This window comes from Thunnus albacares, chromosome 21 (assembly GCF_914725855.1).
Source record: "Thunnus albacares chromosome 21, fThuAlb1.1, whole genome shotgun sequence".
Classification (NCBI taxonomy): domain Eukaryota; kingdom Metazoa; phylum Chordata; class Actinopteri; order Scombriformes; family Scombridae; genus Thunnus; species Thunnus albacares.
The window spans coordinates 7,760,477-7,785,345 of NC_058126.1; the positions used below are offsets into that span (position 1 = coordinate 7,760,477).

The following is a 24,869-nucleotide window of genomic DNA, read 5'->3' on the forward strand; positions in this document are numbered from 1 at the left end:
ACTTGATTTTGCTTGTCCCAGCCTTGTGAGAACAACTCTTGCAGTCAGAGTTCAAGCAGGCTCTTCTCAGAACCAGTCTTGCTCAGACCCTTGCAGCCACTAGCTTATAGCAAGTGTTGAATCGAGTCCTTTTTTCCTTGTATTACACCAGGCTTATCCACACGACCCTCCTGGTCCTTCCTGTGGCTTCTTCACAGCCCTGGTGCCCCGAAGCAGCTTCAGTTTTGCTGTCCAAACTCAGTTCAGTGTCGTTCATGACCACATGCCTTCATGTGAAGGAGTTGGGGGAACTGCTGCACAGGGTTATTTTAGACCCTGCCTGTGTGTAGGCCTCTCTGCTTACTCTGTCCCACAAAACCTTTCAAAATGACTTGACACTCGATGACATCTTCAACAGTCCCATTTCGTCCAACCAAACTGTCCAAAACTCAAACACAGTCAATTAATAACAACATCACAGTTGAAACACAACTTAAAGACAGTTGAAACAGGTGTGGGCCGAAGCTACAGCATGTCATATCTACCCTTTTAACACACATCATGTTTAACCGTGCAATGCAACAACAAAACAGTCATACACAAATTCTATACCAGAGTTGTAGGTCTCTTCAGTTCCTCACTGATTCTCTCCTGTGTTCCATAATCTAAGCACATCTCCATCATCAGAAAGAGCCTAATCATGTGATGCATCAATAAAACAAACCCTTGTACAACCACTTAAACACAAACAATATTCAATAACTTTGGTTTCTTACTTAAGACCTATTTTTTATCTCAGATTCCTAAGAGAAGCATGTTGTAGACTCCCATATTGAGGAAATCCTGAATTCTTATGCCACTTTGGCAACAGAGCCATCATAACTCACTTGTCTTTTCTTTTTTTCTTTTTTTTTTAAAATGTTTTTTCCACTTTTCCTTTACTCGCCCGAGTTTAACAACTTATTGCTAACATTTGCTTTGGAAAGTTAAATCTTTTCTGAACTCTCCTCTCATTAACTTCTTTGCAGGTAGGAGCTGCAGACACATACCCGCACAGCAAAATGCAGTAACTCAAACAAAGAAAAACAGTACTGTACAGCACGGACTCGAACCGTACTAAGCGCTTCTCAACAATTTACGCAGGCTCACATATTGATGGAACTCTGATCTCACCTCGTATTTTAGGCCTTTTTGGGGACTCTAACCCCTTTTATTTCTATGGCTTTTAGTTACGCAGGCTCACATATTGATGGAACTCTGATCTCACCTCGTATTGTACGCAGGCTCACGTTTGTTGTTCTCGATCTTACCTCGCACTTTTAGCCCAGGGGACTCTAACCCCTATTAGCTTTTATCAAGGACTCTAACCTTGAAAGGGACCCTGGCAGCGGACTCTAACCCTGCCTCTTTTCTGTGCACTTTTTAGGCAAGAGAACACTTTTCTCTCACTTTAGGCAAATTCCCTAGGAATTCCCTCTCTAAGCTTAGAGTATCTATGACGCCATTAAAACTTCAACAACCACCAATGCATGCCTTCGAACTACACTCCCTTCCTTTCCTAAAAATTTTGGAGGCAAATAACAAATGCAATTTCCACAGAATTAATCACAATTACCAACAAACCAAAGATTGCTTACCACTGTCCCCATTTCCTGGAAGGTGACCCCAGCCTTCTCGCAAAAAGACCCTAACCTACATAGGTCCCCGAGGTTTCTGCAATCTCCTAGGATCGGTCCTGGCCACTGGACAGGTCAACTCTCCCAGGAAAAAGGCCAGTGGGTTAGCATCCCGGACGAGCCCCCAAATGTTGTGGAAATTTTCTCTCGAGAAAGAAGGCACATGGAGACATAAAGAAAGCATTAAACATTGTTACTTGTTGAAGCAGTTGTAAACACTGTACAATCCATCACATCATCAGTAACAATTATACAAATGTCCAAACACAAACAAAAATACAATCATCTTGTATTTTTGGAGAGAAAGCATGTTGTTCAGCTGGCCCTTTCCCTAAAGCCAGCCCTTTCTCTAAAGATTGTGAACTCAAACTAGACAGCTTTATACCTCTCCAGAAGCAAAGCTAAAAACAGTCTGGTCCCTAAATGGACACTTCCACAAACCGGTACACCTTCTTACAAACAAGTATGGTCTCTAAAACAGTAGGCTTAAGACAAAGATATCTCTAGCTAACCCCAGAGGTCAGCAAGCAACCCTCAGATAGAAACAGGTTCAAGAGTTCAACTAGCCTAGGAGTAGGATTTCTTCACCAACATGTATCCCCAAAATGACGATGACATTACATCACATTCAGTTGATAACAAACATTGACTCCTTAGTTTGAAAACATTTGTAACATATATACAAAAGATTTATAAAATGATAACCTACTATTCAATTTTCTTTCACAGAATGCAACGTTTTCTATCGTTGACATGGTGGTTGATGTTGCTATAGCTGAAAACATGTAGCTTGCATGTTGTTTGAATCATTGTCTTTGCGTTGTGAAGTTATGTGAGCTGTTATGTTATTTATGTTATTTTATGTAACTGTTTGATGATGCTTTTTCAATAAAAAACATAGATTTTAGAGCGCCCCAGGAATGACGCATTTCGTCTTTAGATTTCCAACAGACCACATCAGTCCGGTGGGCAGAGGTGGCCATTAAGTAGCCCATTTTCCTCACTGTCTGTTTTAATGATATCTCCTACATTTCTCGAAACAAAAACACGAAAGTGTCCTTGATAACTCAACAATACAATAGGTTAATGTTAAGGCCATCCGTTTTAATTATTTCACCTATTATATCGGCTATTTACTTTTAATTACTGAATTTATTCCAAACTGGTTAAGATTTTCGTGTGCAGCTGGTTCAGTCCCCCCCCCCACACCCACCTGCACCTGCGCCTGCAAATCTGCACTCTCCAAACCCAACGGGGAGGTAACCCTGGTGACATCATCAGGGTTGGGTTGTTTTTTTAGACCTGACAAAGCTTCTCCCAAGCCACAGAAAACATGATACAACAGTTTCCAAAGGCTGAATAGTTCTCTCAGTTAAAAATAAACTGATCTTTATGTATAAAATTGGTGGATTCCTCTTTAATATTTATCTATATATGCATTTATTTTATTTTTGTGTATCTAAGTGTCACAAAAAAACATTGCATGATGCTGCAATGTTTAACAGAGCATGCACAACTCCAATGTTTTTCTTCCTTTAAAACAAACACCGGCTCATCGTCTAATTTCCCTGGTGCCTGAGCTGGCAGTTCACAGCACGTGCAAACACACACAACTGTACTGTACAGTATATGCGCAGAGTAAACTGTCTTCTCCTCTTTACCTCCTTTCAGTGCATTCTATAGTTCAATCCTTAATTATTGGATGATAAGCTTTCCTCAGGGTTTATGTTGCACTCTGAAGGATCATTACAAATATCTACAGAGGCCTATTAGCGGTTGATTAGGCACTGTGCTGGACCGGAAGAGCGTGGGCTTATTTCAAGAAGACGGAGAGTCCTCGGCAGGCCCTAATTAGCCTGCAGAATTGAGCTACTCCCTGATTTCCTGGTCAGGTGGAAGACGCCTGGCCTCCACATCAATTAGTGCGACTCTCAGAGTTGGTTTTATTCCCCTGTTTCATGTCACAGAGAGGTGACGGAGAAGAACTGTTGTGTTTGATGTCAGGAGAAAGCTCATGTAGTGTGCCACAGTCTAATGTATATTAATGCAATGATCTACAGTAGAACTATATTTATAGTCGGAATTCGTTTGTAAAGTTATCATTGTCTTGTTTGCACAGGATTTCTCTTTTATGCAGTTTAAAACAAACATATTTTTTATGCTCTTCTCATTTTGGAATTTAAATTTTATTTTTATCTTATTCTGTAACTTTGTGTGCAGAAAATTTAAATTTAAAACATCTCTGCTAAGGCATACAGCATGACTTTTATTTAACATCTGTCAGACATGAATAAAGCTCAATTTTGTATTATAGGAAATGTATTTAACAAAAAAGAAATGTAGCGGTAGTAAAAATTGTAGTTCCAGTACTGCAAAACCATTCAAGGCCATTATCAACCACAATAATTCTGTTAACTTACTTGTAAATGCCTTTTGAAATCTGAAGTGGTCTTAACTGAATCACAGCTGCAAGTGGCCTTATCATCTGGCACTGCTTCACCAATATGAATAAAACCTTTTAGGCGTCTCCATGCTCGATGCAAATCAACATTCACTGTCAATGTGCAGTTCAGAGGTCACGCACAATATAAGTTGGTCTTCCAAAGCGAGGTCAGGGTCAACAGTACAGCTCCCAAAGTCATAAAAACAAAAAGCCAAGCCAGTAATTAGAATCTGCATAACTCATGCTTCTCACAGCACCACCACTAAATATGTCTGTCAGCTGGTCTCTTTTGAAATTTCTAGTGTCAGGCAGGGTCAGGCAAATGCATTCTGGGAAATGTAGTATATAGAGTGAATTAATTAAAAAAATTAAGAAAAGTCCTTAAAATGTACATGAACTGAAGGGCTGCATAATGAGCCAGTAAAACATTTTGAACTGTAAATCATGCAAAGATATTCCAGTAGAGCCATCCATACATCCATCCATCCATTTTCTGCCACTTATCGGGTGCGGACCGGGTCGTGGTGGCATTAGACTGAGTAAGCAAACCCAGACATTCTTCTCGCCGGCAATGCCCTCCAGCTCCTCCTGGGGGATCCCAAGGCGTTCCCAGGCCAGGAGAGATATGTAATCCCTCCACTGTGTTCTGAGTCTGCCTCAGGGTCTCCTACCAGTTGGACGTGCCCAGAACACCTCCAGAGGGAGGGGTCCAGGAGGCATCCTAAACAGGTGCCCAAACCACCTCAGCTGACTAGCATCGACAGGACTCCGAGCCTCCCCTGGATATCCAAGCCCCTCACCCTATCTCTAAGGCTACGCCCAGACACTCTCTGGAGGAAATTCACTTCGGCTGCTTGTATCCGCGATCTCATTCTTTCAGTCACTACCCAAAACTTACGACCAACTGGTGACTGACTGGTAGATTAAGAGCTTTCCCTTCTCTCCAGTAGAGTCCCAGAATAAAAATATAGACCTGGAAATGTGCATATGTCCCCTTTAATATATGTTAAAATTAAAATTTAGGAATTACCATTCAGGCAACATTAAATCCTGAAATGAGCACAACTGTGTCACAAGCAACACTGATGTTGCAAGAAATTGCATAAAAGCAAGCAAGAGATGGAGAGAGAGACTGAATGTGTGTTTTGTGTCTATTTCTGAGTCCTGCGGCCTGTTGTAAGTGCTCTGTCGCAGGCAGACCTTGCTGGTCTGACAGCGTGACGCACTCCAATAAAAAGACTCTCGCTCGCGGTCACACACATGTCACCATGGCAATTAGCATGTCAGAGTGTGTGTGATTGACAGCTGCCACAGCTGGGATGTAAACAACAATGAGCGGTGCCGGTAGGGAGACCCGGGGTGTTGGAGACGTACAGTACAAGCTCTCTCACATGTGACTGTCATAAAGAATAAATGAGGCAGATCATATTTACTTATCTCTGCATAGATAATGTAGGTCACAGGAATAGATGGACTGAAACAGAAACTATTTTTAAAATATTATCACAGTTAATATGTTACACTGGTAATTATCATCTCAGTTTTAAAGGGCAAATGGAATTATATTTCATACATTCATATCATCTCTAATCAGAAACAACAGACAGAGATTCTTTAGTCAAACACATTATTCTCTATTATATAGACCTAATTAATTATCGGTTAACGTGATGTGAGTTCTGTTCTCTGGCAGCATAGTTGATGCCTTCAGCTCATTTATCTTAAAGCAAAAAAAGGATTTAGTTGTATATATTGTATATTTAACAATAATATAATTCTATATGGCCATGGGAGTATTATCGGTATGTTTAGTAGGGCTGCAACATTTCCTCAATGATTAATCTACGGATTGTTTTCATGATTAATCATTTAGTGTATTCATGTCAAAGAAATTGTGGAACATGTCCATCACAGTTTCCCAGCGCCATAGGTGACATCTTCAGGTGTCTTGTTTTATCTCAACAACAGTTCAAAGATGTTTGATTTACTGTCAGGAAAAGCAGAAAATAATTGAGAAACTGGAACCAGCTGCTTCAAAAATGGCTGCTCATTATCAGAATAATTTTCTTTTGACTAACTAATCGCCTAATTGTTTCAACTCTAAAGTTTCATTTAAATGTTTTATTTGGATCTTAGACAATATCATTATGTCAACCAAGGACTTAAAGGTATCTTGAAAAATTTTGTTTACATATATGTTTCTTACCAAAACACATTGTGTGTATCTTTGAGGCTTTAGAAAACATGTTGAATGCCTTTACTTACCCATAAAACATTAGCAAAGCCTTTTTTAAAAAAAAAAAACTTTGAAACCCGCTTTGTGCACATCCATGTTTGCTTGCAGTCTTCTACTTCCCTCCATTTTGCTCCACTTTTCTGGGCGCATTATCGCCACTTGTTGTTCAATGGCATTGTATGAAACCGTTGGTAGAAATGTGTACAACTTCACTCTTAGCATGTCCTCATGTGGATGCAGGAGATATAAATAAAACTAGGATCCACTCATTGAAACATTGCCGCATAGCACTAGTAGTGGTCAAAAACTCCACAGAGTACCTTTAAGTTGCCTACTGATGTAATAAAATATATAATCTTTTTTACATTTTTTCCCCATCAAATGCTAAAAATCTCATCTTGGAAGAGAAATCTTAACATAACCTCCCTAGTGTCTCCTCAGTTCCTTATCTCTGCAGGGAAACCTTTACAGTTTTGGTCCAAGAGCTCAATTTTATGGCTCGAACGTTGAAATGAGTCTGGCTCCTGGCTGGACCGCTGCCGCTGAGATCACATGTGACTGATGGCAGGTAGCTCGGAGGCAGGCTGCGCCGTCTGGGCTGCTTCCCCGTTCAACATACTCCACATCCGAGCCCCCGCATCAATCACCGCGGCTAGCAGGAGTGGGATGCACTGCCAGGGCTATTCCTGGCTCTCTCTGTCACACACACACACTCAGAAAAATATGCATACTCACACACACACACACACCTGTCTCTGGCTGATTCTTCCAGTGTCTCTGTGAGGTGGGCATATTAACAGTGGCAGGCAGTAGCTGCAACACGCTCCACCTGTCCTGAGGAGACAAGTGTTGGGGGAGTCAGAGATTAAATCACTTACCTGACTCACGTTGCACCACAGTGTTCATTTAAAGCTGCACCAGGCAGATTTTTCTCTAAGATCGTAAGCAATACCTTATACATTACACATTGTCATTGCCCCAGTGTTAATTTAAAATTGAAAAGCAGATCAAAAACACAGCTTTAAAGTGTTGCTTGTAATTGAGTATATTGAGTATGACAGAACCACAGACTGTATATAAAAATAAACATAACAAGGTGTGACCTCACCAATTGGTTTGCATTGGAGACAGTTTGAAGCCCAGAGTTGCTGCTTATGTCAATTCCCACACAGCAGACATCAAAGCTACTATAAGTCTTCAAACCTTATTAACGGAGCTATAATTTGCAGACCATCAGCACACTTATTAGAGGGCTTGAGACCATAATGACTCGTTGAAAAAAATGACTGACTTAGTATTTCTAGAGAGAAGTTGACGCTTTTTGACCGGAGCCAGCATCTAGCGACTGTTGTTGGCATTGAAAGGTACTTCCACATTGGCTTCAGCCTCAAGATGTAGTAGTTGCCACTTGGACAAAACCCTTTTTTCTGGTTTCTATTGTGACACATTTTAAATTACTCAACAAAAATTAAAATTCATGGTGTCTGAGACCTTTTATCCATCATTAAAATCATTAGTGTTGGAGGAGTACAATAAATGATGGTGGTATATGTGCAAAACATCTGGGACAGATGTTTAAACATATGTTAAATACATATCATGAAAAAAATCTGTCTTGACATAAGCAAATATTGCAATATACCGTAAGTCATACTTGTATAATTTACTTGAGAAGTTGAAATGCAAAGTACTGCACACAGGTTTGAGATTTTAAGATCAAAAGGGCCCTTTTCAAGGCTGTCACCACTAAAACGAGGAGCCGTCTTCAACAGATTAGTGTAGTGCCACTTTAAATGCTTTGGTCTCTTCAGTGGAATTTGTTTGAGGAACTTGTTCGTTGAATCGTAACCTGGTAATTACCTTGTGCTTTTGAGCCCTGGCTGGCCTCTCCAAGGCTTTGACTGAGGACCTACACTCTCAGACTGAAAAATGCATTCAGACCTCACCAAGGACCTTGAGAGATAGTCAGAAATAGCTGCCTCTTAAGATGTGCAGAGTCCAGTCCGCTGTGAAGAGCATCACAGTGACTGGTGCTTCATTTAGACGCTGCCACTGGCCTCGCCTCTAGATCTCACAGTCAGGTCACAAACACTTCATAGCGTGTCAAGTGTCAGCTGAAGTACCGTTGCTATTCTGGGTCCCTCGTCGTTTCTCGGGACTCATAAGTCATTATCGTCTCTGCTAAGAAAAACATGTTCACATTGTGTGAAAATAAAACTGTTATGTAGTTTGAGGGAGAGAACAAAAGTGAGAAATAGAAAATAAGTAGTGACCCAAATGTGTTCATATAGAGAAGAAGATGGAGTCTCATTCCCACAAGAAAAAGAATTAACGGATCTCCTTTAATCAAGCAAATTCAGCTGTTCTTGAAGGGGACCTATTATGCTTTTCCTTATTAATAGTCCTATGTCTAATGTTACAGTGTTGGATTTTCATGTTAAAAGTGGCCAATGTATCAAATAATGGAGGTAAATGTATGTTTGAGCTCTGGACGCTCGGTTTCCAATATTTTTTTCTACTTTCAGCCCGAGCTGATATCAACTTATGACAGATTTCTTTATATGGTCATCTGCTCCGCACACAGTTCACTGCTCCGCTCCAATAACATTATGGCATTTTTCCATTGTTTTGAGGGTAGTCTGCCAAGCCATGACTCGACTCGAGCTGGCATGCTGTGAGTGTTTTTCCATTACACAGCAGGGCAAAGTAAAATAAGTAGTTTACCTGTTGGAGGTGTGCTGGTCATCTGCAGCTCTTCATCAAACATCATCATCACTGTGGCTGTTTCTGCTTGCACTATTCCTCCCTGTGTTATTTCTAACTGATCTGCTGAACAAAGAGCTCCGAATATGTCCATATCTTCTTGAATTAGCTCTGCTAATTCAGTGAGGAACACATTTCATTTCCTCTACATTATTCACAATAAAATGATCCCGTTATTTAGTTATTTAAAAGCTCTTAATTTGAAGCAGTGAAGCAGGAAATGTTGGGTTGGCATCAGCGGTAACTTTACACAATATAGGTTTTTTGAACTGTGAATCATGCTAAGCTACTCTAGTGGAGTCCAAAAATAAAAATATAGAGCTGGAAATGAGCATAATAGGTCCCCTTTAATTTAGATATTAATTATATCTTGTAATTTGGCAAACAGCACTGCCAAGTCTGCCAAGGATGCCCCCTGACGCCCCTTGTGTTTTTCTCAGCAGCCCTCAGTCTGTTTCCTATCAGACTTTCAATCAAATGGAAGAGGCTTTGCTAATTTAATATTGAGTGGTGAGAAGGCACGGTTAGGCAGAGAGTTAACTTATATAATTAGACCCTTGTCCTTCACAAAAGCCATTTGATCCCACATTCTGTTCACTGATTCTCAGCTACAGGCTTTACTTTTGGTTTAGTATTGACATATTTTAATTGCTTTTATATTGGTGTCTTATCAGTCTGTATTACAGAATGAGCTGTTAATGACAATGTTGAATTTGTTCATTTAAATGACCGAAAATGGAGATTTAAATAGCCTTCATTGTCAGCTCTCTGTGATTGATGTTGATTTACGTTTTTTTTCTCTTCACAGTGTTTGCCGATCCGGGGTCATGGATTTGTCTTAGACAAGTACAAATGTCACTGCAAGAAAGGATTCTACCACCCCAACAGAGTCGCTGTCAATGGATTTACAAGTAAGTCAGTTACGAATCAAATCACCTGTTTCAGTGATAACAGATAAAATATATTATTATCTACTGCATTGTAATAAGGATCCCTGCATTAGTCACTTATTAAGATAACCAATGAGAACTTTTCGTTTTGAGGGTGAAGCTCATTCTCCCAAAATAATCTTGATGTAAGGTCCACTTACCAGCTTTTTTTAGGAGACTGTGGGATATGGTTGAAAGCTCTGGAAAAAGGTAGTAAGTAGACTTTGAGTTAAGACTGTTTTTGTTTTGTTTAGTAACTTCCGACATTCTATCTAACCTTGAACAACCTGAACAAGCCTGAGACATATAATAACAACAAAATATAAAACAGTGTCATATGCAAAAGCAGACGACATCTTGGAAATTTGCGTCAGATATTTTACATATTCCGTTTATTTTATTGGTGTTCTCAGTTTTCCAAATCTACATCAGCTTAAAAGTGATTTTTTGAGTTATATATTGCATATTAATTTCAAAATCCAGTAACAAGGAAACAAGTAAAAGTAGCTGTTAATTAGTCCAGCTCATGTTCATCACAAGCTACTGAGGTGGGCTGCAGAATGTCCTTTATCCAGCATAAGCCTCAGGTGCATTTTAAATTTTAAATTCATCAAAATTTAGCCTATTTGGAAGACAGAGTTTGTGAAGGTCTTTTTTTTAATATATTAATCTGCACCTTATATGTTATCTAAATTTTACGTACGGTAATAAAACAGATGCCCTGTCTGAAAATTGAAGTAGCCTCAGTACCTGGGGAGGCTAATCAGGTTCGAGATGGGAAATATCTTTTTAATGGTAGTTACTTTTCCCAGTTTATTCTGTCTGCTGTGAGTTAATTAAAAAAGGCTTTTGCAGACACAGAACCCCAGTGGTTTTCACCTGCGCTCCATCACTCTCTCTGCCACACTTCCATTTCAATCCACTTTCTCTTCTGTCTCTTCCCACTCAAGCCTCATACAGCATGTTCCTCTGTGTCTATCTCAATTTCACCCCTTTTCCTCACCCATTTCCCCCTCCCTCTGTCCTTTGCTCATCTTATTGCATCTGTTTTTTTTTTTACTCTAAAACATTTTCCTTCATGCACAGAAAAGCAAAAAAAAAGGCTCCACAATTTCTCTCACAGAGAGCTGGATATCTGTGCTGTCTGCCTCTGCCTGCCTGTGCTGTTACTGCGAGTGCACACAAACTGTTCATGTGTGCAAGTCTGCATGAAAGCTCAGTGTGTGTTTGTGCGTGCATGCATGTGTGTATGTGTCTTTGAGAACACAATAATAGAGAAGAGAGGCGAGCCTGTTAGCGAGGCGTAGTGCTGCAGTCTGGCCCACCATGGGGCCAATAACAAGCCTGTTAATCCACAAGGGGACATCCTTGACACTCCATTGCAGAGAAAACCAGTGCAACTCACTTTCCTGTGTCTCCCAGTGATCTTCCAGTGTAGATCTTACATATGAATATGCAGGAGAAGTAACTATGAGCTAAGCTTCCTCTGACTGTCAGTCAACTGTTTGAGCAACAAACCAATGAGAATGAGCTAGAGGATGTGACTCATTGCTACGGAGATAAGTAGTCCTTTTGAAGGATCAATGATGTGCAGAGTCATAGCTTTGAAAAATAGGCCAGTTTCTTTTTAAAGGCAAAATCCCTGCAAATCTCTGAGACAATGGCTGTTTCCAATAAAGCCTCTACAAAAGCTCTATATAATTCTACCATTCGTTATCTGTCCAACCATATGGGCATCTCTCAGGGGATTTCTATACAAACCAATAACAAGTCCACTAGCTTCTTGTTGTCCCCTGGGATTGTTTGGTTTTTACCTTGGTTTACCCTGGAAGGGATTCTTAGCTACACTAGCTGCATGGCTCTACAGGGACAGCAATGTTGATCTGTCAGTTGGTTGGTCAGTCCACCATGTTGGTCCAAACAGAAATATCTCAAAAATGATTGGATAGATTGTTATGAAATTTTGTACCAATATCAATGACACCCAAAGGATGATTCCTGATGTCTTTGGTGATCTGTTCACTTTTCATCTAGTTCAACCAGCAGGTGAAAGTTTTCACATATGCAGTGAAATATTTCTTGTACAGATATCTATGGTGCCCAAAAGATGAATCCCAACGACTTTGGTGATTTCTTGACTTGACTTTTGAGTGAAATGATCCCCCTCATGATGAATTCTAATAACTTTGGAAACCCCTTAAAGTGGCTACAATAGATATTGTATTTTTATCATAATATTTTTTAAATGACAATGTGTAATGTCAGAGGTGTGGTTGTTGTGAAGAACCCACAGAGAATTATCAACCAACTCTGCAGCTCCGCTCAGCTTCACAAAGGTTTATGATGAGTTTCAGCTGATTGTTTAGCTGTTTGGCTGGAACTTTACTGTTTTGGTTCACTCTCAACACTCTCATAGTCTAATTTTCTGCCACAGCAATCAGCTGTTTTCAGAGAAAAAGCTCTAAAAATCCACTGTACACTGCCTGCCCAGCACCAAATGGCAAACAGACACAGTTGGCGACTAGCTGGTGAACATGGTGGAGCATTTAGCAGATAAAGAGCCAGATATTTCCCTCAGGAGTTGGTAGAGACCAAAAACAGAGCTAAAAGAGAGTAAATATTGGACTTACATTCACCAGGCGGACAAAAACATGACTCCAAATGAATAATATTGTGGCTCCATAACTGCTGGATGTGGAAATAAGCAACTGTTTACTAACAAGTTCAACATATCAGCTTAAAAGATTATGATATGTCAGTGTCCAGTGTAACCCAAGTTACCCAGTGGTGATTCCTGTTTACATGTACTTTTCCTTACTCAGATCTTGCACTTATAGCTTCAGGAAGCATAGATTTTTATGCTTTGAGTCAATCTAGCCCTTTACAGTATCTAGACCTCCTGTCGTTTCTGGCCTTGTCAGGATAAAAGTTCTGGCATGTCTCTGTGTGCTTTTTCCAAGAAAGCTGCAGTCACTGGCATGTCTGTCATTGTATGATATGCCAGTGACTGAACAAGGTGCAGCAGTGTTGACTTTTCATGTTCACACATATAGATCCATCTCCCTTGTGTTGACACAATGTCGATGAATCCCTTGTAAGGTCAGAGCGGGATAAGCATATATATACTCAGGAAGCTTCAGTCTGTCATAGAGCCACTTCATCTCTTTGCTGTATCTTTTAATACTGGTCTGAACAGATCCTGAAGAAAATTCTATAACAAGGAACCTTAAGAAAATGATAGTTGCTGCTATACAGTATAACCTGCTTGTATTCGCTGTCAAAATTGTGGAAACCAGCTGAAATTCACTTTTTGTAAGAAAACCAACTGAATAACAACAACAGTTGTTCATTCTAAAATGTGAAAAATGTCCTCTGGAGACTCAGCCAAATATTTTCTTCAGGAGTTGTTGGAGATCAAAACAGGACTAAAAGTGACAGTCAGTGAATATTGGTGGCCAGACAAACAACTTCAAATGCTGCTAATCTTGTTCCACAACTACTAGATGTGTAAATAAACAGTTTGCTAACACATTCACCATAACTACTTTAAGGTCATATTTGAATGTTGCATTTTCAGCTTGTTCTGCTGCCCTTAAGTGGCCAAAAAAATCAATTAATGCAGCTTTCAAAGGGACAATAAGGAAGGTTTTATTGCCCTAGACCCACAAAATAATGATATCTGTGGAAGTTCGATAAGCTTGTTGATCAATACCAATGAGGAAGAGATTACTTTGTCAGATTCTGAGATTTCCTGTCTTGAATATTTGCTTTTGCTACAATTTTTTGGTTGGACTTTACTAACCAATCAGTCTTGTCTTTGACAGGGGACGGGAGGAAGGGGAAAGGAGCGGACAGCAGCCCCAATGCGGACGAGGGCTCTTCCAGCGACTGCCTGCCATGCCAGCAGGGCTGTGCTTACTGTAAGGACAACACACCCTGTGTGGCACGAGAAGATGGTGCCCTTCGCATGGCTGTGCTCTCCTTCCAGTGCCTCTGCATGCTGATCGTCTTCGTTAGCATGGTGCTCATCTACCATTTTCGCAGGAATAAGGTTGGTATTATTATACAGTAGATAGAAACAGGTATAGAGATATTGTTATGGGGGATTTGGTCTCTTACTGTAAAGTTTGAAAAGGCAGCAGTGCATTAAAGGGGACTAGCTAGATTTAATTCACAACTACAACATATTCATCAGTTACATGTTTGATGTTTTCTAAGCCATATGGTCATCAAAGCCCTTTGGATGAATAAACCAGTGATTCCATGTGTGGGTGGTCACAATAAAGCTTTGAAATCATTTCAAACAGCTCAAACACTACAGATCAACCCAACATCAGCACCTTGGACAGCGACCAGTGTGTGCAAATGAGAGCACTAAAGCGAATTTACTCTGATTCATATATCAGGCCACTGAGCTGAGCACTTCATCTCTCATAGTTGTGAGTGATAATATGTGGGCTTACCGTACAACTGTGTAAAGGAAGATGAGAGGTATACTGCAAGCTCCCAAAAAGTTAATGAGCCAAAGATTCAACCTTCAAGGTCTCTTGCAAACAGGCAACTAACAGCCAATCAGATACAAAATCCATCTTAATGGTGAATAAATGTGACACTTTTTAATTTATCAGGGTTTGAAGGGTTGCACCTCTCCTGTTGACAATGTTATCACCATCTAATGACATCGTTTCCGTAAATAATATCTTTGCCACGTCTCCTTGATCGCTGATGACATTTTCACTGCATCAATAACAAGATGATGCAGCGCTGAATACTTCAGCGTATGGAATTAAAAACCATAAAACCACAAAAAAGTGAAGTTAATTACAGTCTTATCCAAATGTCCTGGTCCTGCATGGAGGAGAAAGTGTTGTTTTTTGATCCAGATCATCATTTTAAAAAAAAAGATTGTTGGCATATGACTGAGTAAAGATACTCAATCTTGCTTTTAAATTTGGCAATGCAACTGGTACCACGTGGTCAACACTATGTTTCTGCAGCTTCCCAGAAATCAGTCAAACAGTTAAGAGTCTTTGGACATACTTTGAGTTTCTGTAAGTGAATTTTTTTCTTTCTGCCATGGTGACTGTCATTTTTAGTGCTAACTGTTTGGCACTTATTCTAAAAATATTCATTCCTTCAAAAGGATTTTACCCTGTTGAGCATTACCTTAAGATACAAAAGGTTTCATGAGTTGGCTTTTAACAGAATTATTAATATCAATTAAAACAATGTGTCTGTAGATACTGTGACACATTTTCCATGTGTTGTGTTACTGAATTGCTGAGCTCAGTTTAAATGAAAGTTGGTGGTAATTTACTTACTGAGTTCACTTTGTGCCCAAGTAAACTTTAGACCGAACTTATGAAATCCTCTGAGCGTCTAGTTGGTTCTGTCAGTTAATTGGCTTAATTAAAGGATTTGTCTTGAGCATTAGACGTGTGAGGATTAACCTGAGGAGTCACCGTTTTCCTGACAGGGGAACATCTAGCTGCTCTATCTCCAAACACCTGAAGACTCTGCCATAATATCAACCAGAGTTGAACAAAGGATCGCTCCCTTTAATAAAGCAGAAGAAACTTTTAGATACTCCAGGGCTTTGTCATAATTTAAAGACTTCTTATGTAATCCTCATTAATCTTATCAAACTAAGTTTAAGAGATTACTTCCAAAGCTTTTCACAGACTTTCTGACTGATTAAAAACAGCTCATTTTCATAAACAAATTAGCTTCATTTGGTTTGCAAATGTGTTTTTTTTTCATGTTTTAAACAAGATAAACACTCATCCGGTCTACATAACTAGGACTAGTGTTCTGTGTTGTCTTTTGTATGTATTTTTAAATGGGTGGCACAGCTGTCCTCTGCTCTTTGAAAGCCCCCTCAAGCGTCTTGTCAATTAGAGGATGATATGTTGTTAAATATCTTGCACAGGAAGTGCACAGAAAAGGACTGAAATGGTGAATCCTTCTATAAAAAGTCATTGAGGCGGGAGCTTTCACTGTACTTTGTTCTCTTTTAACCAACAAAAGAGGAAAACTCCATGCCCCTTTTAGATCGTCTTTTTTTTTTTGTTTAAACCTCACAATATGAAGGGAGTTTTTTGTTATATTCCACATGACTCCAATATAACCAATTTGTAGAAAAAAATAGATAATTTTATCATAATATAGAGGATTATAATGTTGCAATAAATTACCTATTATACTTTAAATATGACCAATTTTTGAATTTCGCTTACAATATCTTATCTCTCTTACTGTATTTATCTTATTTTTAATGGGATTTTCTGCATGAATGAACATGAAATATTTTTATATCAACAATGCATAAAACAACTATGTATAACGTAAAAGGAGGTACTTGTAATAACAAACTCGCAGAAAATGATCAACCAACTCTGCAGTTAGCCTAAGCTTTATGCAGCGTTTTAGCGTCTTTCAGCTCATGTTTTTTGTTTTTACAGTCTGCAGCTGTGCTGTTAATGAAAAAACTCTAAAAACCCCTAGATAGTGAGCATAGTGGAGCATTTAGCTGCTACAGTTACAAACATTTTCCTTAGGAGTTTTTTGAGACTAGACATGAGCTAAAAAAGACTGAATATTGGACTTGTTGTCGTCAGGTGGTCAGAAACTTGACTCCAAATGAAGGCTGATGTTGCTCCATGTCTGCTGGATGTGTAAATGGCCAACTGTTTGCTATCATGTTACAACTTATAATATGTCAATGTTGTGTTTTCATCTTGTAGCCTCCAAGTGGCCCAAAGATCAACTAATGCAGATTTATGATGTATGAAATTAGATGTTTAATGATTGTACTGTATCTTTCTTTGCGGGCAGAGTATCAGAGCATCGGGTCTAGTCCTGCTGGAGGCCATCCTGTGTGGAGCCCTGCTTCTCTACTTTCCGGTAAGCGTGAGACACTTGCTAGTTTGTGTGTCTGTGTGTGTGCAGACTCGCACCCTTTCATGTGCTCATTTCTCGACGTGTTTCCTGATAATCTTCATGCCGTGCTCCTCTGAGCCAAAAACAAAAATCTTCTCCTTAACTGAAGGTTGGCATTCAGTTTGACCTTCAGTTCACACTGTCGCTCATTCATCTGAAACAGAATCAGAGCTCAGAACAAAGTTTCATATCTGCAGCAGAGGCACAGAGCTTGTCAGAAAGTATAAACCTTAGTCCATAAATCATACCGTTTGGTTGGTTTTTTGTGACAGCTGCACAGAGCTGTGATAAGCAGGGTTTTCACAGCCAAGGTGTGTGTGATAAAACGGGACTGGCAGAGACAAACATCCCAGGGCTTGTTGGTGACCCCCCCGCTAACTGTACACAGAGCTGGCCAATGAACCCAGCAGCCTGTCAACACTACCATCTGTTGACCAGCCACTCACGCTGCTTTATACAGACTGCGCTCATTCAGACCTTCATGAAAAATGAATTCCTTAAAATGTTTCTGACCTCAGCCTTTGAAGACTTTTGATTCCCAACACAAACTTTTTACATTCTCGTTTTTCATTCTTTCTTTTTATTTTGGGTTTGTCAGTCACACCTTTCCACAAAGCTTTTAACACCAATGTCCCCTTTTGATGGTCAACCTGAACCAACAGTTACTCAGTTAACTGGTTCCAGCTTCTCAAATGTGAGGATTTGATGCTTTTCTTTGGCACATATGATAGTATAAATACTTTGGGTTGGTTGGTTTTAAGCTGTTGGTCAGATAAAACAAGCCATTTGAATATATCACGTTAGGCTCTGGAAAATTATAAAAGGCATTTTTCACAATGTTAGTGACTAAACAACTAATTGAGGAAATACACGACAGATTAAATCAACATTGAAAATATTCGTTACTTGCAGTCCAACCATTTTTGATCATTAGACCCCTGTGGTGAATTTGGACATCCCATTTTCAAGGATTTATCACATTGTTGGGCTGCCAGCCTGCCTTGAAAGAAGGGATAAACCATATTTTTAAGGTTTCTGCTGTAACACCGCCAAACATTTTATTTTTTACAACAGGGATTTATTTTTGAAAATATGACCAAGAGTTTGATCTATCTACACATATATTGCAATATCATGCTCATATAACTTTTCATAGTACTAACAGTCTGTTACTGTAAAGTTCTACATAGTGCTTGCATCCGGAGGGCAGAACAGAAGGTTGCACAAGGTTAAAGTGAAAGCAAAGAAAGTTTTATTACAGAGCAGGCAATCAATGAAAAAAAAAGTATTCTTAACTTTTCAATTTTTCACTTTTTCACTTCTGGCATGGGTTTCTGATTGTTTCCTTTGGCCCCTTATTGCTTCTTGGTGTAAAGAATGAAAGATGGAAAAGTAGCCAGAGGTTATATACTTATAGTTATCATTTAAAATACTGAAAAAAAAAGAAAAAGCTCAAAAAAGAGCTCAAACATGTGGAGACTTTGGGATGTGGATACAATCCACATGAGTGAAAATCAATCCATGTCAGTAAACAGATCAGACATTGTTTGCCAACTTCTGAAGCACCTCATTACTTTTGCAGACAACCAGACTCTGTCCAACACCCACATATACTGATTTACATGAATCCACCATTATGTCCTCCTCTTGGGTGCTTGGGGCATTGGCTAATTGCAATTTAGTTGCAATCATGTGGAGCTATATGCTTAGCAAAGCAATGCAAGGTAAATGGAATTAAAGCCAACTGATTTAGGCCAACTGGCTAATCAATGCAATTTCCTGCGACAAGGTCCTGGAAAGTAATAATGTTTGAAATTTGTAGAGTGAAAGCAAGCCGGGGAGTCAGTTTATTGCTTAGTGAATGAACAAATAGCGGATGATATTCCTGTATCCAGCTGGTGTAGAGATGGCACCGAATGCTAAAAATAGATGGCTTGTAAAAAGGTTGTACAAAGGGAACTTTACTGTATAAATCTCACCCAGTTTAGAGATTACAATTTCATGACTTTGAAATACCCTTGTACATAAATAAGTAGCAGTTTTGATAGAAATTCTGTGATTTTTCTGTGCTGAAATGGTCACTGTGAACAAGACTGATCTCGGTTTGATAAAAAATGTCAGCCAGATCATGTGAAAATAGCGTCTCTCTGCACGGCTCTGTGCGGCACGCTAGATTGATCTCCACCCTGATGCATTTCCATGTCTTTCCCTGCGAATCCCACATGAGCCGTGGCTGCGATGGTGAGACGCATCACTCCCAATCTAAATATAGATTCAGAAATATTCCGCCGCCGCTGCTGCTTCTATTTTAAATAATTCCACTGTTATTAAGCAGCAGGAGATACATCTCATCCCGTTCCCTTGGCATTCTGCTTTGTGGAGTAATGCAATTTTTTCCCCCTTTTTCTCTCCAGAGTGTGTCACATGTAATAACTTCAGCCCTCCTGCTTTGAAATGAAAGGGGAGGAGGGAAGAACAGGGAGTACAGAAGGATAGAGGCAAAATTATGGCAGTGCCAAAGCTGGCTATTTCCGTCTGGCTGTGGAGATGAGAGAGGAGGAGAGCGGACGCGCATTTGTGATTCACAATGTGATCCCTGGATTAGCTTGCCAGGCCCGCATTTGTCTCTTTGCAGCTTCTTATTGACGCTGCTGGGGAGGCTTAAAATTGGAGTAAAGTGACAGAGTTTGCATTGCTATTGCTACTTGCTTTTTTTTTTTTTCAGATGCTACCAGCTCCTGAAGTCAAGCCAGGAATACATTCAGATGAAATAATGAATCAGAGGCGTTGCATTGTGGTGGCACCTGGGCCCGACTTGCCAACAGCCACTCTGATAGGTGCTTCACAATAATGGGGGAAATGCACAAGGGGAATAATTAAACATGATTTTGCTTGTCATAACAATATTTTTAGAACCTCACTGTCCAAACTGCTGCTCAACCTGGCTGAACAATAAGGGAGATTTTGGACCGACATGTTGTATTCATGTTATTGCAGAAAAACAGCTTTTGTGTGTTCCTCCTCCATTATTGTACATGACGTCTGTTGTCCTGCGCCGATGTTTTCGGTGTGCAGAGCAGAGCGGGCTTCACTGAAAGATCAAATTTGTTGCACTTTGAATCTAATGGCTGATCTACTGCTTGCACTACAGTAAAAGAAAAGAGGATAAATTAATAAGGAGCATTTCTGTGTGTAACTGCACAATAACAAATCATCATCACATTTAGACCGAACTTAAAACGTTTGGTGGGTGAAATTTCAGCCTCTAGATTCAGTTACAAAAACCCAGTTTGAGTCTGTACAGTGTTAGCCATTATATTATATTGTAACCAGTTCTGTAGGTCTCTGAAAAAGTAATTTAGCCTGGTAATCAGAACAGTTCAGAAGAGATGATGATGATTTCAGCAACTAAACTATTGCAAATAGTTAAAAAATAACATTAAGATTCTTCTAATTGCAATTTGTCAAAAAAAGTGAGAAGTATCCTGCAAGGAGCAGCGCAGAACATGATACTAATGAGCCTCATTTTTCTGCTATAATGTGCATACAGCTTTACACAGCATGTTCCACCATCATCATCAGACCACCAAATTAGGGAATTTTGTTTGGAGGAATCATGTTCATCCATCCAGTAGAGTTCCAGAGACTTCGAGAGTCTACATGCCAAGAAGCATTGAAGTTATTCGGGAGGCTTGTCATACATTTCTATGTTGCTACAGTCTTTCCTGTGTGTGCACATACCTGCATGTTTGAACAGTCGACTGTTAGACTGGAAACGGACCTACAGCATGTATTTTAGTTGCACTTCTAGTCAAACTTTGCTGTCACAGATAGCTGTCACACACACACAGTACCCTACGCACATGTGAAAATCTTGTCAGAAACCTGTGTATACATGCCCAGGAAATCAGGTTTCTCTAGCAGAAATCCCACCAGGAGTAAGAAAACCACAATGTTCACTAAATCAGGTTATTGCAGAAAGCTGAGAACAACCAGGTTACTGAACTGCATGTAAACACACCGTATGAGATTTATCTTTCCTTCCCTCCTTCCCAACCCATCTGTGTGTGCACCAGTGCAGGCTGCCCCAGAGACAGTTGTCGTTCTCTACCCCGTACGCTCTCCCCTGTGAGACATGTCACGCCTCCTGCTCTGCCGCTTATGCATTCATAAATGTTAACAATGTAAACGTGGTAATCTGCAAGTTTCTATCTTTTAAAGTTGGCGACGACACCTTTTGAGCTAAGTATTCATTCACATCTCAGAAATCGGTTGTTATTCATACTTTGCTGTGGATTCTCTTCAGATAAGATGATCAGCTGATAAGTTTCTGTGGTTCTCTTTTCTACGTCTGTGCAGCTGCGCTTATGTTCGCTGCTCATGATAATTGCTATATATTCCATACAGACTTTATTGTTATTATAACTGATGATCATGTAAAGAGGTTTATTTTCTGGTTTCTTTAGTTTTCTATGATAGTAAACTGAATATTTTTGGGTTGTGGACTGTTGGACAGGACAAAAGATGTGTATGCAAGGTGCGTCCTGGTATTTACTTATAAAATCCTAGCGGACCACGGAGCGTCTCTCCTACCCGGCTGCTGACGGCAGCCGAAGAGTCAGTCACACCGGATGGTAGAGGAGGTTGTACCAGCGTCTGCTTCAGAAAGTAGTTTAGCCGACTTCGTTAACATTCAACACCAGAGCTGAGAGCGTCGGAGTCGGAGCAGGAAATGGTGTCTCTCTGCTCTGCCTCACGCTGTCCTCCGTCTCCATCACTGTTATGTATTTAGGTCATTTTGAGACTCGACTCTGCAAAAGTTTACAGCCTGTCATGCTGTCACCCTGCGTTACTCTGCCTTTTTTTTTTTTTTTTTTTTTTTTTTTTTAGCTGCGTCATTGTATACAGTGATTCGACTGACAAAATACAAGTTGACTCAGAGGCTTCCCGTCTGATGCATCAAATCATCAACGATTAAGGGGCAGCTCTATGACCCATGACGCTGTTGTTTTTCTGATTGCTGACCTAGCAAACTCAAAACTGTCAAAAATTGTGAAAATACTTTGAGAGGGATTATATCAGCCTGTTGTCCCCTTTTAACCTAATCCTTTTGTTGGGGGCAGAGTGTCCTGCTCAAGAGAACCTTTGTGGTTTTCAAAAGACTGGTGGTCTTTGGGGTACTATTCCCCCATCCTGTTTCTTGTCTTTCCACCTGTCAAACCACATTGTCTGAGACTTTTGGTGCCAAGCTGGGCCAAGGTGCCACCTCAGCCCAACTCAGGGATTTGTCGTGCATGGCAGGCAGGCAGGCAGGGCTTCACAGCACATCAGGGGGCTAATGAGAAACAGTATGGCCAGGGGATAATGTATCCTGACCTGACAGGCCATGAAACACAGTCTGCCAGCCATTTCTCTCCCTTGCTCTGCTTCTGCTTTCCATCCAAGCTGTTCTGACACTTTCAATCTGACTTAAGTGGATCTGGAGGGTGCTGTGTGCATTTCCAGCCCTCCCTTCATGCTCCCTTTCCCCTTTTGCAACACGCTGAAGAGTCTCCCAAAACATAAGTTGAAGTTGAGGATGCACTGCTGCAGCTGGAGTGTTCCTTGTATCTATATGAGCAGAGAGACAGACAGCACAGGGAATTGGAAGAAGAGCAATAGCATCACGACCTGTGGGCTGGATATTCCCTCTCCGTCTGTCCCGTTGTGCCCTGGCAAGTTGGGAATATCTCTCAGGATCTAACTGGTGATGAGGAGGGAATGAAATTGTGGGAGGCAATCGCCAGCCAGCTCTGGTCTTGACTGTGCAGAGGCCGAGCTGGATGTAATTTACACTCGGCCCACCTCAGGGAGCAGAAGCCAGAGAAGAAACCATTACCTCCCTCCAGAAAGCTGCCCTCCCCATGTGGCAGTGAGTGTCGGCTTTCATATAAAAATGGATCCATTGCTATTACAACAACCCACCTCTCCTCTGCTCCCACCTCCCACCGGTGTTTCCTCCCACTCTCTCATACTGAAGGTGTTTCGCAGATTAGAAAAAGAAGAGATGGGGGGGGGGGGGGGGGGGGGGGGGGGGGGGGGGGGGGGGCAGAACGAGCAGGAGATGATGACCAGAAAAAACGGGGCATGGGCGGACCGGATGGCTGTCACTATTTCATGTCAAAACATTAAGTAGCACAAGAGCTTTGTTGTGACAGAATGATTCCCGAGGCTGCACCATCCCATTCTCTACTCAGATGGAGACAGACACACTAAATGGCTGAAAGTCATTTTTTTCCCCTTTAGCTGGTAGCAGTTTCCAAAGAAACTGTAATAACAAAAGGCTGAAATTCAGCACCGTTTGTTCTTTTGACTGGTACCGGTTAACGTTTTCAGCACTCTGTTTTAGTCATTTTTAAATCTTAAAAACTTATGTGTTTATACTGCATCACTGACAGATGACTAATATATGATATTTTATTTTGGCATTTTCATTTCAGTAAGTGCTCCATTAGTATGAGATTGCTCTTTTTACCCATCACAGCTGCCAACCCTGATAATAATTCATCATTCAAACCGTAATTTTGAATTTCTGCTAGGCACAATTTAAATAAATTAAAATCATTTGGGTCACACTCTCAGCATCTCAACTGTATTAAGTTCTGACCATATTTACTTTTAAGATATTAACATAATTGATATAAACAAGGGTACGTTTCTCAGAGTATGGCAGTCACAAATCAAATCACTGAGTTCTACATTTCATTTTCTCCTTGGTCACCAGGTCAGAAACAAATGCATGTTAGTGATACAGTATACAGTAGTCGAAAGGAGGTTTTGTTTTGATTTGATTTGTTTGACATATCAAAACAAATATATATAAAAATGCCATACACTGTGACAAATACATATGCATTTAGAATGTCAAGGATAACACAGTAATGCTAAAAGACAACTTATTTCCATTGTTTTCCTCTTTCAAGGCAAAGATAGTAAGACAAGTCACAGATGACTAAGGTACCCTGTGCCATCACATCGGCTACAGTAAAAAACAATACATCCTTATACATATAAAGTTACAAAGAAAGACACATAACAAAATAAACATTTCTATCTATCTGTATATATGCACACATAAACACCCTTATTGTACACACATGCATACTTATATACATACCCACACACATTCCCACCTATTGCATCTGTATATTTATACATATATACATACCACCCCCAACAAAGTGTCCTCCAAGTGCACATACCTATATACATAAAGGTTTTATCTTTGAAGTAGAATGTTAAGTGATCTGAATTTTGACCAGCATTAGCATTAAGAGCGCCACTGGTGTTAGATAGACAAGAATTGATTCCACAAAGGTCTCATTCATTTACAGTAAGGCATCAATTAATTTTATAATGATGTGTTTATGTTTAGAAATGCTACATTAAGCACTTTTAAATCATCGAGGATAATTTGATTGTTTGTTAATCAATGAATTCAGAACCACCATTTGGACTTTCATTGTCGTGTTTTGGAAAATGAGTTTGGAAAAAGTGATGATGTTGAAGTTGTAACCAAAATATCTTAAGATGTGAAGCTGCACTAATCAATATTTATATATTAACAATGGATCAAATTACTACATGCAATGTGAAAGTAGTTACTTGTTGTGACAAATCAACATATAATAGATCAGATCTTTTGAGCTTTTTAGCTTCATTCAGCTCATTGTTTTGGTTTTGGTTCAGTCTCACCCCCGTTTCCAGCAGTAGCGGGCGGCTGTTTTTAATTAAAAATCTCTGATAAACACACTGCACGCTATCTGCTCAGCACCAAACAGCAGATAGACAAAATCAGAGGCAACTCAGTGAACATAGTGGAGCATTTAGCAGCTGAAGAGCCAGAATATCTACCCAAGGAGATG

At 40.0% G+C, this 24,869-nt stretch overlaps 1 protein-coding gene across 2 annotated transcripts in view; it reads left to right on the plus strand.

The window, feature by feature from the left end:
* gpr158a (G protein-coupled receptor 158a) overlaps window positions 1-24,869 on the plus strand; it is a 79,266-nt gene that overhangs the window by 29,710 nt on the left and 24,687 nt on the right. For both annotated transcript variants that reach the window (XM_044340100.1, XM_044340101.1), the window contains exons 3-5: window positions 9,906-10,008; window positions 13,851-14,077; window positions 16,861-16,929. In XM_044340100.1, coding sequence (XP_044196035.1) covers window positions 9,906-10,008; window positions 13,851-14,077; window positions 16,861-16,929 — 399 coding nt within the window. The remainder of the gene's footprint in view (window positions 1-9,905; window positions 10,009-13,850; window positions 14,078-16,860; window positions 16,930-24,869) is intronic.